The sequence below is a fragment of the Eublepharis macularius genome, chromosome 4, assembly GCF_028583425.1.
Source record: "Eublepharis macularius isolate TG4126 chromosome 4, MPM_Emac_v1.0, whole genome shotgun sequence".
Taxonomy (NCBI): Eukaryota; Metazoa; Chordata; class Lepidosauria; order Squamata; family Eublepharidae; genus Eublepharis; species Eublepharis macularius.
In genome coordinates, this window is record NC_072793.1 from 78,328,677 (window position 1) to 78,341,544 (window position 12,868).

The 12,868-nt window shown below is 40.2% G+C and overlaps 1 protein-coding gene across 1 annotated transcript in view; it reads right to left on the reverse strand.

Moving 5' to 3' along the window:
* LOC129327368 (collagen alpha-1(XXIII) chain-like) overlaps positions 1-12,868 on the reverse strand; it is a 507,186-nt gene that overhangs the window by 164,325 nt on the left and 329,993 nt on the right. Inside the window, exon 3 of the mRNA XM_054975948.1 lies at positions 8,032-8,076. Within this exon, the coding sequence (XP_054831923.1) occupies positions 8,032-8,076 (45 nt within the window). The remainder of the gene's footprint in view (positions 1-8,031; positions 8,077-12,868) is intronic.

Below are 12,868 nucleotides of genomic sequence, written 5' to 3' on the forward strand. Positions count from 1 at the left end.
AGCTAGAAGCATCTTGTTAAGAATTAGTGCTGACCGATGAGGTGGATAAGGCAGAACAAGCTAAAATTAAATCTAAATAAAATAAAAGGGATGCTGGTAGGGGATACTGACATTCTGGCAGATATTGATTTACCTGTGATAAATGAGGTTCAGGTGAATAGCCCAATTTTGGGCCCCTACTTTGAACAGATTTTTGGTATAGTTTTACATGGGTAGCCATGTTGGTCTGCAGTAGAACAGCAGGATTTGAGTCCAGTGGCATCTTAAAGACCACCAAGATTTTCAGAGTGAAGACTCTGACACTTGAAAGCTTACACTCTGAAAATCTTGTTGGTCTCTAAGATGTCACTGGACTCAAATCGTGCAATTTTTGGTATAGAACCTTTTATTGTTTGTATCTGTTAGTCTTTGAAACAGATAGACTCACCTGACCTAGCTACCGTGACCTATGCTTTTGCAACTTCCAGGTTGGACTAATATAATGTGGATCTGCCCTAGGGCAACTTTAAAACTTCTGTTAAAATGGCTACCTTATGGCTGAGCTTCAGCAGTTGACACACATTTAGCCCATTCTGAAACAAATTCCTTGACTTCAAGCTTACTTAAGAAATGTACATGCTGCCTCCCCAGTGTTCTGTTCAGGGCATCGGACTCAATTCAAGATGTTGTTTCTTATCGATAAAGCCCTTCACATCTTAGAATACACCTCCCCATATCAGCCAAATTAAAACCTGCCCAACAGACTCTGCTGACAGTGGCTGCTTTTACATACATTTGATAATGTACCCTTTATGGGCTTTAACTGTTGTTTACAAGTGGAAAATCCAATTGCAAACACTAAAGTGCACTGAAAGTGCATTATCTAACATGTGTAAAAGTCGCCAGTATCATGCTGATGTTGTCTATAAATTTCACTCAATGGCTAGAACCTAGAATTTCTCAACTGTGGATCTTTTTCTACAGGATGGATTGCCACAGAAAGCACAAAAGGTCCCCTCTCTGCTATCCTTTTGGATGACAAATAAAACCTATCTCTTCTGTTGCAGGGTTATTTTTGGTTGATCGATAGGCATGTAAAATAGTGATGACTTAGTTTTTGTTTTATTTGTTGTTATCTAAGAATTTTGTTTTAACAAGTAGTTCACCCTACATGGGTCTCTCTTCAACTTGGAAGACTCCAGCTGGTGCAAAACGCTGCAGCTCAATTACTTTCAAGAGATAGGCAGAGCGTGAATATCATTCCCATTCTGCAGTCACTCCATTGGCTACTCATCAGTTACCGGGCTCAGTTCAAGATCATGATGACTATTATATTCAAAGCCCTTCATAACCTTGGCCCCTCATATCTGTGAAACAACCTCTCCCTATGTTCTGCCAAGGCTGCTTCGCTCATCTGAACTGGGCCTTCTGCAGATACCACCCTGCAGTTGGGCGAAATCAATAACTGCCTGTACATGCACATTCTCTGTAATAGCCCCCATCTTGTGAAATGGCCTGCCTGAGGAGGTCAGGAAAGCTCCCACTCTCATTAAATATGGAAGCTGTTAATGTTAAGGATAGAGTTTTGGTATATTATATGACAATGGCTGCAAGACTACTCTATGCTCAACACTGGAGACAGGAGGAGCTACCAGAAGTTCAAGATTGGATCCAGAAATTGTTGCACATGGCAGAAATGGACAAATTAACAAGGAAATTGAGAGAACAAAATCCAAAGGAATTTGCAGAAGATTGGTGTAAATTTAAAAAATATGTAGAAAAGAAATGGGATGTGAAAGATCAGTTGTGGTCTCTTGATAATTATTGAATATGAGAGAATTAGAAATATAAGACAAAACTTTGCCTTAAATGTTAGGAGAAAAGCTACTTAGACTAGAGTTAGTTACTAGGGGAAAAGGGGTCAGAGTGCTGTTGGGAGTCAATATGGAAAAGGGGGAGGGGGAGAGGGCGAGATAGCATATTGCGAAAAGGGGTATATTTGTTGTAACATGTTCTTGGAATGTATGTGAACCCATCCAATAAAAAATTCTTTATAGGAAAGCTCCCACTCTCCTGGCTTTCCACAAACTATGCAAGACCGAATTATTCAGAAAGGCTTTCTACTCAAATTATTTGGCTGTGTCATAAGTAATAGCTCAGAGAAATACCTTGGTAAAGGACAAGGACTATAGACTAGCCTATTGGGTACTATCTGCTGATGTAGATATGTTCTTAGCAAGTAATTTGACATGGCAAAAGATGTCATGTTAATTACTTATGCTTTAAATTGAGAAAGGTTTCATCTCTGTGTTCAACTTTCTGCTAGTCTTTCAAATTTGCAGCTACCATACCCTATTGTATTCTTTTTCACTGAATGTCCTGTTGATCATGTTGTATATTTGCTTTGTGAATATTCTAGCTATTGATTATATTGTAGTCACTTGCAATATGCAATCTACCTTGGAACTTGGTGAGAAAGGCAGACTATAAATAATTATTGTTGTTGCTGTTATTATTGTTGTTGTTATTTTAATGCTTATATTGCAAATGTTGATTTTTGTAAGTTGCCTTGAAATGTGGAAAGGCAGAATATAAATGAATAAAATAAGCAAGATAATGGAGGAAGAAAATGATGTCATGATTATGTCTGGTTTCCAAGGTCTCTCATCTCCTGAAGCCCAAGGGCACTTTCTCAGAAGAGGAGGAAGAACATGCTGATGACCCTGATGCATCCTGAGCCTGAGAAGCTCTGGCAAGCCCTGAATTGGTCTATGGAGTGCATGAACCAAGGACTCTGAGATGTATCTGTTGAACATGCTTGACTAAGCTTATTCCTCCAGGCCTTGACACAATCACCTCTGAGCCCTAGGAACTTCAACCACAGTGAACATAGATGGAAACCATCTGTATACAGATTAGCACCTCCTTGGCAGCAAGACACCGTTTCCCTGCTCAGTTTCAAGAGAAAATATAGATCAAGATGGGTAGCTGTAATAGTCTGTCTGTAGCAGTAGAAAAGAATAAGAGTCCAGTAGCACCTATAAGACTAACAAAATTTGTGGTAGGGTATGAGCTTTTGTGAGCCACAGCTCACTTCTTTACAGCTGTATCTGAAGAAGTGAGTTGTGACTCACGAAAGCTCATACTCTACCACAAATTTTGTTAGTCTTATAGAAGAAAATATGATATAAATCCTTCAAGAGTAGACCTCCACTTATTCATCACTATAAACTGCTCACGTGCTACCTGAAAGACACTGGTGCAACATAAAAATTGTCCAGCTCCCTAGTCCCCATCTTGTGGACAGCTCCCCTGCTGAATTCTTGAACCAAGCCCAGCCTTAGGCTATCTTTCTGTACTGGACAGCTCCCTGATCTTGTTAATTTGCTCTTTTTTCCTCAGGGTACAGAGTGGGTAATTGACACAATATGACAAAACGATGCAGAGGAAAAGGGTTAGTCACCCCTTCCCCTGTACCTCAGTACAAATCTAAATCACTGCCCTCTTCCATGGCTGTTAGTTTTTTAAAAAATTGCAGGAGGTCCATGATTATATGTATACCATGTCCTTCAGAAGCTGGTCTTCAAAAGCAGCTGTGGGATAATGCTTTAAGTACAACTGGAACACAGCCACAATCATCTGCAAGAGTACATTCTTACCTTAAAATGAGAAAATAACTGTATGTTCCATGATATACAAGGGAGGTAAGAATTGTAAAGAATTCTACAAAATATGCTATAAATAAGATGATTTTATTTGTGTGTTTGTTTATAGTCTGCCTTTCTCACTGAGACCAAAGGTGGATTACACAGTAAAAGTCAATAGGATCAACAGCAAGGGCATTCAGGGAACAAATGCAATAGGGTATGGACTGCAGAAATCTGAAGAAAAAAAAAGCATAACAAATGAAACATTTCTGAAACAAAGCGTAAGTAATTAAGTGACTGAAGTAAGTGTCTGAAAAAGAAAGGAACTCTAAAGTAATTAACATGGCATCTTTAACAACGAGAAAACTGCCCAGTATGATTAGGTGTTGGTCTGCAGTAGAACAGCAAGATTTGAGTCCAGTAGCAACTTCGAAACCAACAAGATTTTCAGAGTGTCTGAAGAAGGAAGCTTCTGCTCTTGAAAGCTTAGATTCTGAAAATCTTGTTGGTCTCTAAGGTGCCACTGGACTCAAAACTACACTACCCAGTAGGCTCGTATCTACATCAGCAGAGAATGGTTCATTCAAATGCATCTCAACAGTTCAACAAATGATCATCTACCTGCTCATGACTAGCCAGGGGTGGTGCCAGGGTTTTCAGCACTTGTGGCTGGCCGGGCACCCCCCCCCCACGTGCGCACCGGCCTGCGTGATGATGTCACATGTGACATCATTGTGCATGCGCATGCACACACACACGCCGTAGGCCCGATCGCTGCAGTAGGCGGCTAGGATGGTGCGCAGGTGGCCTCCGAGCTCTCCCGCTCGGTTGCCTGCACTGCTGCAAACGCCTGCCCGCGGCTGCTGCATCCAGCCGGGGGCGTGTGCAGGCGGCTGCAGCGCGGGGTGGGAGGGATAGGAGGCTGCAGCTCTGTGGCATGCGCTCCTGCCCCCCGCACCTCCTCTGGCGCTCCCTCCGGTAACCCCGCGCCTGAGGTCACCGCCTACCTGGCCTCAATGGGCGTGCCGGCCCTGTGACTAGCAAGCAGGATGTGAACCAAACCAGATAGAATTTGAGGTATAATAGATGAGCTGAACCTACACAAAATGCACGCAACAATCAAACCACTGCTCAGACATGAATATCAGCAATGGCAAGAGGAAGCACATGCCTGAGAACAGGAACTTGGAAGGTCAAACCACTGTGAGACAGGAACAGCTGTAGCAAGACTATCACCTCTTGAGAATCTGAGAAAGCAGCTGTGCTAAAAGCAGGAGCCAGAAAGTTTCTTTATGGCACCCTTTCATGTGTTACAAACCCTTTATCTTTTCTGATCCTGACAGTGAGAAGAGATGATATGGGGGGGAGGGACATTCCTTTGAGAATGAAATGCTTTGCACCTGATAAGTGACAATTGCTTCATTCCAAATAGTTTACACTGCTTTTTTCTCTGTGTTGCTGCTCTATCACTTGTTTCCTTGTCTGGCTTTGCAGTTATGAGAGAGAAATAAAACCACTGAAAGCAACAAAAACTCTCTTGCTTACTCTGTAGCTTACGTTTCCAGAAGAAATGTAAAAACATGAACTCATTTGCACTAAAACAACAATGGCCCAAAGGATTATGGACTGAGTTCATGGTGAGTAGATCGGTACCTCCACCATGCTGTGCTCAGGGTAGCAAAACACCCAGGTTGTACTGAAAGCCTCACTATATAAATATGTCTTTAAAAGCCTTCAGTGTGATAACTACAATAGTTGCCAAAGTTCTCTCATGCAAGCCAGTCTACTGCTGAGTCTTCTGGCTCACTGACCGCATTTGTTTAGAGGCTGTGAAGTTGTAACCACATAAGAGCTTCTAGAGAATGATGCTATCACAAAAACCAAACAAAAATTGATTTACATTTATCAGCTGTGGCAAAGAAGCAAGGCCTTGGTTTGTGTGTGGTAAAGTTTCAAAACTAAGTTATCTAACAATAATACATGTTAGGCCAAAACCACTTGGCACTTAGGCCAAAACTAGCACACCAAGGATGATCTGCACTCTGGTTAGGCTGTGTTACAGATTAAGACAGGCACACATTGCCAGTCTTGCAGTGTGTGTTCCTTTTGCTTCAAATACACGGTACACAGACTTCTTCACCAAAAACAGCTATAATTGCTACTTAGTTTTCCCTTACTGATAAAAGAAAATTCTTAGTAGACAAAGTTAAGACATATTAATGCTTTCATAATTTCATAATGCTTTTATAATTCATAATTTCATAAACTGAAGATGAACTATGTGGTCAAGATAATAAATTATATGAGACTTTTGTTTTGTCCTTACACACATTTTCTACAAAATCTTTGAATCCCAAGGAAGAAGTCTAGAAAAGTTTGGAATCAGAAGGAAACAGGAATTTATGAGAACTAGGATACTGAGATGGATTACATCACAAATCAAATGATCAAAGTCAGTAAAGAATATCTTTAAAGAGTAATTTTTTTTCAGTTTGATATTAGAATGGAATCACTATTCTCAAATCAGACAAGCAAAGTAAGACCATAAAAATCAAGAATTATCTTTGAGATGAAACGTTCATAGATTGATCTAGAAATGGTAATTTCTGCTTTGCAAAGAGGACATTTAAATGTTTCAAGGACAATCATTTTGCAGGCCAAATCACAAATATTTGTTTTCCTCCAGGGAATTCTGGATAACATACATGGTTATTCTGTACTAGAGATGGACACGAATCGAATTATGACCCAAAAAAACACACAAACCAGGCTGGTTTGTGGAAGCTCATTTCCACAAACTGGTCTACTTGTTTGTTTGGGTCGTATTAAAGGGGCAGTTTAAATGGCCATTTCCCCAGGGAAATGGTCATATAAATTTTTCCTACCGCTTGCAAGTGGCAGGGCCTTTTAAACTGCCCAAACCCAAGCACCCATCCCAGCCCCCACCCCTGCTCCCACCCCTGCCCCATACTTACCTTGCCCTGAAGGCCTGCGGCATCCTTCTCCTCCTACCGCAAGAGGCGGGAAGGCCATTTTTGGCCTTTTCCACTGCTGTGTAGGTCCACAGGGTGGCGGAGGAGGCTGAAAACAGCCTTCCCACCCCTCAAACGCCTGCAGCAGTGGCCATTTGAGGGGCGGCCACTCTGTGGGCCCACACAGTGGCAGAAGAGGCCAAAAACGGCCTTCCAGTCCCTCGCAGGAGGATGCCACGGGCCCGCAGAGCAAGGTAACTGTGGGGCTGGGGCTGGGCATGGGGGTTGGAGTGGAGGCTGGTGTTTGGGCAGTTTAAAGGGCCCTGCTGCTTGCAAGCGGCAGGTCCCTTTAAACTATCAGCTGGCAGGCAGCGAGGGGGGGATCCCCCCTGCCGCCTGCCAGCTGATATTTTAAAGGGACCTGCCACTTGCAAGGCAGGAAAGGGCCCTTTAAACTGTTAAATGCCCCTTTCCCTGCTGCTGCTAAGTGGCTGGAAAAGGGCATTTAAACCCCATGAACCACAAATTGGTTTGTAAACTTGCCCCAGTTTGTGCCAGTTCGCGTTCCTGGTTCATGAAAACTCATGAACCATGAACCTCATGGTTTGGGTTTTTTGTGGTTCATTCCCATCTCTATTCCCTACTCCACTTTGCCATCACAATAACACAGTGAGATTAGGTGAGGTTGAAGCAGAACCAATGGTCCACATCAAGTGAACTTCATGCCTAAGTGGAGATTTGAACCTGGGTCTCCCAGATCCCAGCCCAACACACTAATCAGAATATTCTATCTTCTTCTACCACTATGCTCTTCTCCCTTCTTGCATGGAGAATCCTAATTAAAAATTATTTTTGGTTATCTGTGTTGTATGATCACAGGCAAAATGGTTAACCAGAATTAGCCAGTCAGAGTCTCCCTTGCTCTCTCTCACCTCCCCCTCCCCCTCCATGATTTTAAGATTGGATTAAAAACTTTGGTTATGAATCCTGGACTGTGGAGGGAAAACTAACTCTGATTAACCTGCCTGCCTCACATGGAGAACTGTGCTGCAGTTCAGACTCTGGACTTAATAGTTAGATTTCTCCCTCCTCCTCTTTATCAGATCTGTACGCATCTATGGCATGGTTAAGAATGCATGGGGTGTGTTCTCAGGGATGCTTCTATCTTCACCTTAGAAAACAAATATTGAAGAGTGTAGTCCTGTCACTCTGTAAACTGGGGCACTGGGTCTACAAATCAAGGCTTACAGTGCTGATAGCACAGAAGTAGTTACCCTGATAGCTTAAGCCCATATTGGTGGCAGGAGGGGGTGAACGAAGGGCAATAAGTTCTCCATGTTAAAATGTGATAATAAAGGACATTATATAAATTTCATCTCAGGATTTAAGTATAAAATTTAACAGCATCATTTTATGACGCACAGAGGATTTACCTGGTTCTCCTCGTCGTCCAGGCTTTCCTCGTCTTCCTGGTGGACCTACAGGAACAAAAGATAGAGTTATTTATTAATTTTGCTCCCACCCAGTTTTCTTTCAAGAAACTTGGAACAGCTTACACATGGCTTTGCAAGCAGTGTTGTATCCAGACATTGATGCAGTTGTAACCTGTTTGGCTATATCTCCCTCTTCTGTAACACTATTGGAAGCACCCAGTGACGCTGATGGCAAAAGATTCAGGACAGCCAAGAGAAATACAAATTCACTCAAAAATAATTATACTGTGGAATTCACACCTCTAGTTTATCAAGGTTAGTGTCATCTACTCTTACTGGCACAGCAGCTTTCCAGGGCCTCAGGTTGTGGAGATGTTAGAGACCGAACCCAGGTTCTTTTGCATGCAAAGTAAATGTTCTATTACTGAGTATATTTTGTAAAATCTCTATTCAATCAAAATTTCCATTATTCAGAATCAAATCTAACTTCTTTATTTCAGGTTGTTTAAAAAAAAAACCCTCTGCCGAGCCTGTTTATTCATCTCCATTGTTGAACTAATTAAACTAATTGTTAAATTGCCCAAAATACTTCCTTTTTAAATATATAAAAGAATTATTCTTCAGAATAGAAGTAAAAGTCTGAGTGTACAACAATGTAATACTCACCAATAGAAATTCCATATGCAAAGACAAAAAGTAAACTATTCTTGTTCATATACTCTAGGAAATTCCCACCTAGAATGTTATTCCTCTTCCAGACAATACCTATGTTAACTTCAAATGTAAAGCAGTGGCAAAAGGACGTATCAACATTTATATGGCAAGGGAAAAAACAAGGGTTAAATATAAAATTTTACAGGATGTGAAGGAGAGAGGCAGACTTGGTCTACCGGACTCGAAAGTGTATTATGTCTCTGCGTGTCTAATATGGATGAAAGAATGGATGCTTCTGAGAAATGAGAGACTCTGACATTGGAAGGTCATCATGACCTGAGATTTGGATGGCATGCCTATTTGTGGTATGAGAAAGTAACAGTCAATGCAGACTTTAAAAATCACTATATTAGGAGAGCCATTTTGAGAATCTGGAACAAATATAACTGTGACTAACACAGAAGACACCACTTTAAATTTCAACACAGGAAGCGTTTTACAGAAGGGAGATGATTTTCAAACCGGGGTGGTTGACTTATGGAGATTTATTAGAATTCTCACAAGGAGATTGCAAACTGAAGACAAGGGAGGATTTAATAGCTAAAAGATAATGGTTTTCCTACGTTCAACTTTTAGAAAGATTCAAATTAGATTAAAAAAACTTGGGGGCTTTGAACATGAAAAGACTGAGTTTGAAAAAGAGCTTTGTTCAAATGATGAACATGTTATTTGCAAAATGTAGAAGATGTTACTGAAATTTGAAACGGAAGATGAACCTGTGAAAGATTGTATGGTAAAATGGGCTAAAAATTTTGGGTATAATATAATGATGGACCAGTGGGAAAATATGTGAGTAAAGGGGCTTAAATTTACTTTAAAGTGTTATAGACTTAAAGAAAATTTTTATTAAATGATGTATCAATGGTATATGTCCCCTGATAAACTAGCTAAAATGAGTAAAGGTATATCAAATAAATGTTGGAAATGTGAGAAACAGGAAGGAACATCTTATCATCTCTGGTGGACTTGCCATAAAGCTAAAACATTTTGGACTCAAATTCATATGATAATACAATTTTTTTTAAATACTATACAGTTTAAGCCAGAAGCCTTTTTGTTGGGATTAATGGACAAACAGAAAATCAGTATGGGATTTTATTTTTATATATGACTACAGCAGCCAGACTTTTGTATGCACAAAAATGGAAAAGTACAGAATTGCCTTCAATTGAGGACTGGATTATGAAAACGACGGATTAGTGGAGATGGCTAAATTTACAGCTTTGATCAGAGATAAAACATTGGCTACTTTTTTGGCTAACTGGAATCCTCTTATTGACTTTCTGCGTGAAACGCGGGATAGTGATTTGATGATTTCTGGTTTTGATCTTTAAGAAAATAAAACTGGGGAAATATAAATAGAAGGGAGGCAGTAGTGGAAAAGAAAGTTTGGAGAAATTAAATTTTAAGTATGATGTTTTCTAAAATAAGTGTTGTAAAGAAGAATGGAAATGAAATATGTATTATTGTTTTCTTTCATTTCTAAGTTCTGTTTTCTTCTCTCTTGTAAGCTTCTTTTACTTTCTCTTTCTTTTTTCTTTGCTTTTTGCCCTTTTTATTGGGCTTTTAATTCTATTAATAAAATAAAAAATTATTTTAAAAAAAGAAATTCCCACTCAGGTCTCTAAGGACAGCAGATTGTCCTTTTCATTAACAAAGACTGATAAAGATGTGGCATAGCACAGAAGCCAGTGTACACATAACAGTCTTCCTTCTCCCTCTTCTAAAGCTTAACTGTGCTACACATGGACTTAAGAGAAACTAAAGGATCCCATTAGAGCCACAGGCAAGCCTGGTAGAACCAACAGCCCTTCATCACATGTGCTCCTGTTCCCTCCCACCCCATAAAGAAAAAGCACAACATCAATACAGCATGCACAAGTTTCATTTTAGGTGCTTTTTGTGTGATCTGATGCTTGTTTTAAATTCAGACACTACAGGAAAACAGACTTTTTCTGCTTTAAGCAGTGTTTTCTAACTGGCATTAGGAAAAGGAATGTGTGGGGTCAAAAAGGAAAAGGTAGTCCCCTGTGCAAGCACTGAGTCATTACTGATCCATGAGGGGATGTCGCATCATGACGTTTTCTTGGCAATTTTTTTTTTGTTACGGGGTGGTTTGCCGTTGCCTTCCCCAGTCATCTACAGTTTACCCCCAGGAAACCAGGTACTTATTTTACTGACCTCATAAAAATGGAGGGCTGAGTCAATCTTGAGCTGGCTACCTGAACCCAGCTTCTGCCAGGATCGAACTCAGGTCGTGAGCAGAGCTTGGGTTGCAGTTCTGCAGCATACCACTCTGCGCTACGGGGCTCTTACTGTGTGGGGTCCCCCCATTTTGAGACTGCCTATCAGTCAGAAAAGCTCTCTTGATGCTGAGTGAATCCCCTTGTGTTCTCCCCCCCCCCTTGGGATTTAATCAGAATAATAGGATCCACACCAAATTTGGCAGATATTCTCTTGAAACTTTAACAACACAGTAGAAAAAAGCCATTCAGTAATTCCACACATTTCCAATAAAATCAACCAGTGAACTTGCATCATGGTCATGTGAGCAACAGTGCTGATGCAGCAGTTTATGGGATCAAGTGAGTGAGTCTTTGGCACCTAATCCCAGCTAAAGTTCTGACACAATAGTAACTAATGGGTGGTGCAATTCAAGATGACACAGTACAGAAGAAGAAGAAGAAGAAACTAATCTGCAGTGCATATATGTAAAGTTCTGTTGGCTTCATTGAGTCTGTTTACATTTGGAGGGTTTTTTGGCCAGTGGTGGTTCTTGTGTGTTTGGTTATTGGCATCTATGATTTCCTCCCATTGGAAACAATGGGAGAAAAGTAGCATGGCACTTTGTTCAGGGGCCCACAAAATTTTGACATTTTATATACAGCTTGGACCTATTTTCAAGAGACTGGGAATCAACGAGGCCATATTAAACACTGTAGTTTACTGATATATATTGTAGACTAAACACTGGCTGTAACCTGCTTGCCCATCTGCAAGTCTCAAATTTGCAGCAGAAAGAAAACAGCTGCTGTAAAAGGACAAAGAAATCCAAGAAAAGGTGGGCATACAATCTGCACAGATGACAGCAGGTAACAGATCAAAACCCTAGAAATGTCTCTCTTTCAGTAATGATGAACTAGAAGACACATCAGTGTCCGCTCATCAGTCGGGCTAATTATCACTGCCCCCTGAACTTTTTACCTTGATGCCTGAAGGTAGCTTTTAAATGTTCAATTTCAACAGACTGTGATGTGTTTCATGTTCTGTTCTTCTTTTCTTGCAAAGCTTGAGTTCACATCCCACCCACTGGAAATAGTTTGTTTAGCTGGAATGTGACAAGATGTTTAGGAGTGCACTTCTTTATGCTTTGTATTTGCCCTGCCCTCTGAAAAATTCTTTCTTAAAAATGTAAATAAAGGACTCCCAGTATGATATGGGATGGTTCAAAGGACTAAGGGAAAAAATAATCTTTGTTTTTACTACTTTGACGTTAATGAGGCCAAAATCAGAATTAGATTGAACCAGAATGGGGTAAAGTATGATTTGAAGACAGCCATTAAAAATTTGTATTTCAGAGCACTTATTTTTAAGAGCAAACTAAAACCCTTTCCTAATTTCTTGCTTGTTCTTTTAGCAAAATGTTCTAAAACCATAATGTTTTATTTAATTGTGTGACAGACAGGAAGTATTACCAGCTTTTAAAGCATTTTCAAACTATTTTCCTCCTACTGCAAGCAACAGACCTGATTTAATTAGAATTTAACACCACAGATACTAGCTACTTAAAATAAATACTGCTCTGTAACTCTAGCCCTGTAAATTCATGCCTAATTCCAACTATACTGTGCCATCAGTAGCAGGTTTTTTCTAGACAATTGCTTTATTACCTGTCCTGTGCATCATTCTTATTCAACTCTTTTGGCATATCCAAACATCTTTAATTAAAGAATAGTTTCTGTTACTGTGAAAACTTGTTTGCAGTCAATGTGCAAAAGTAAATCTGCAAAATTTTGCAGTCAATGTGCAAAATCAGCCACTGAGAAAGCTGGCAAGTCCCAATAGTACTATTGCCAATACTCGTGCCAGGCAATGCACTCCATTTCATGCAATTTTGTAAATG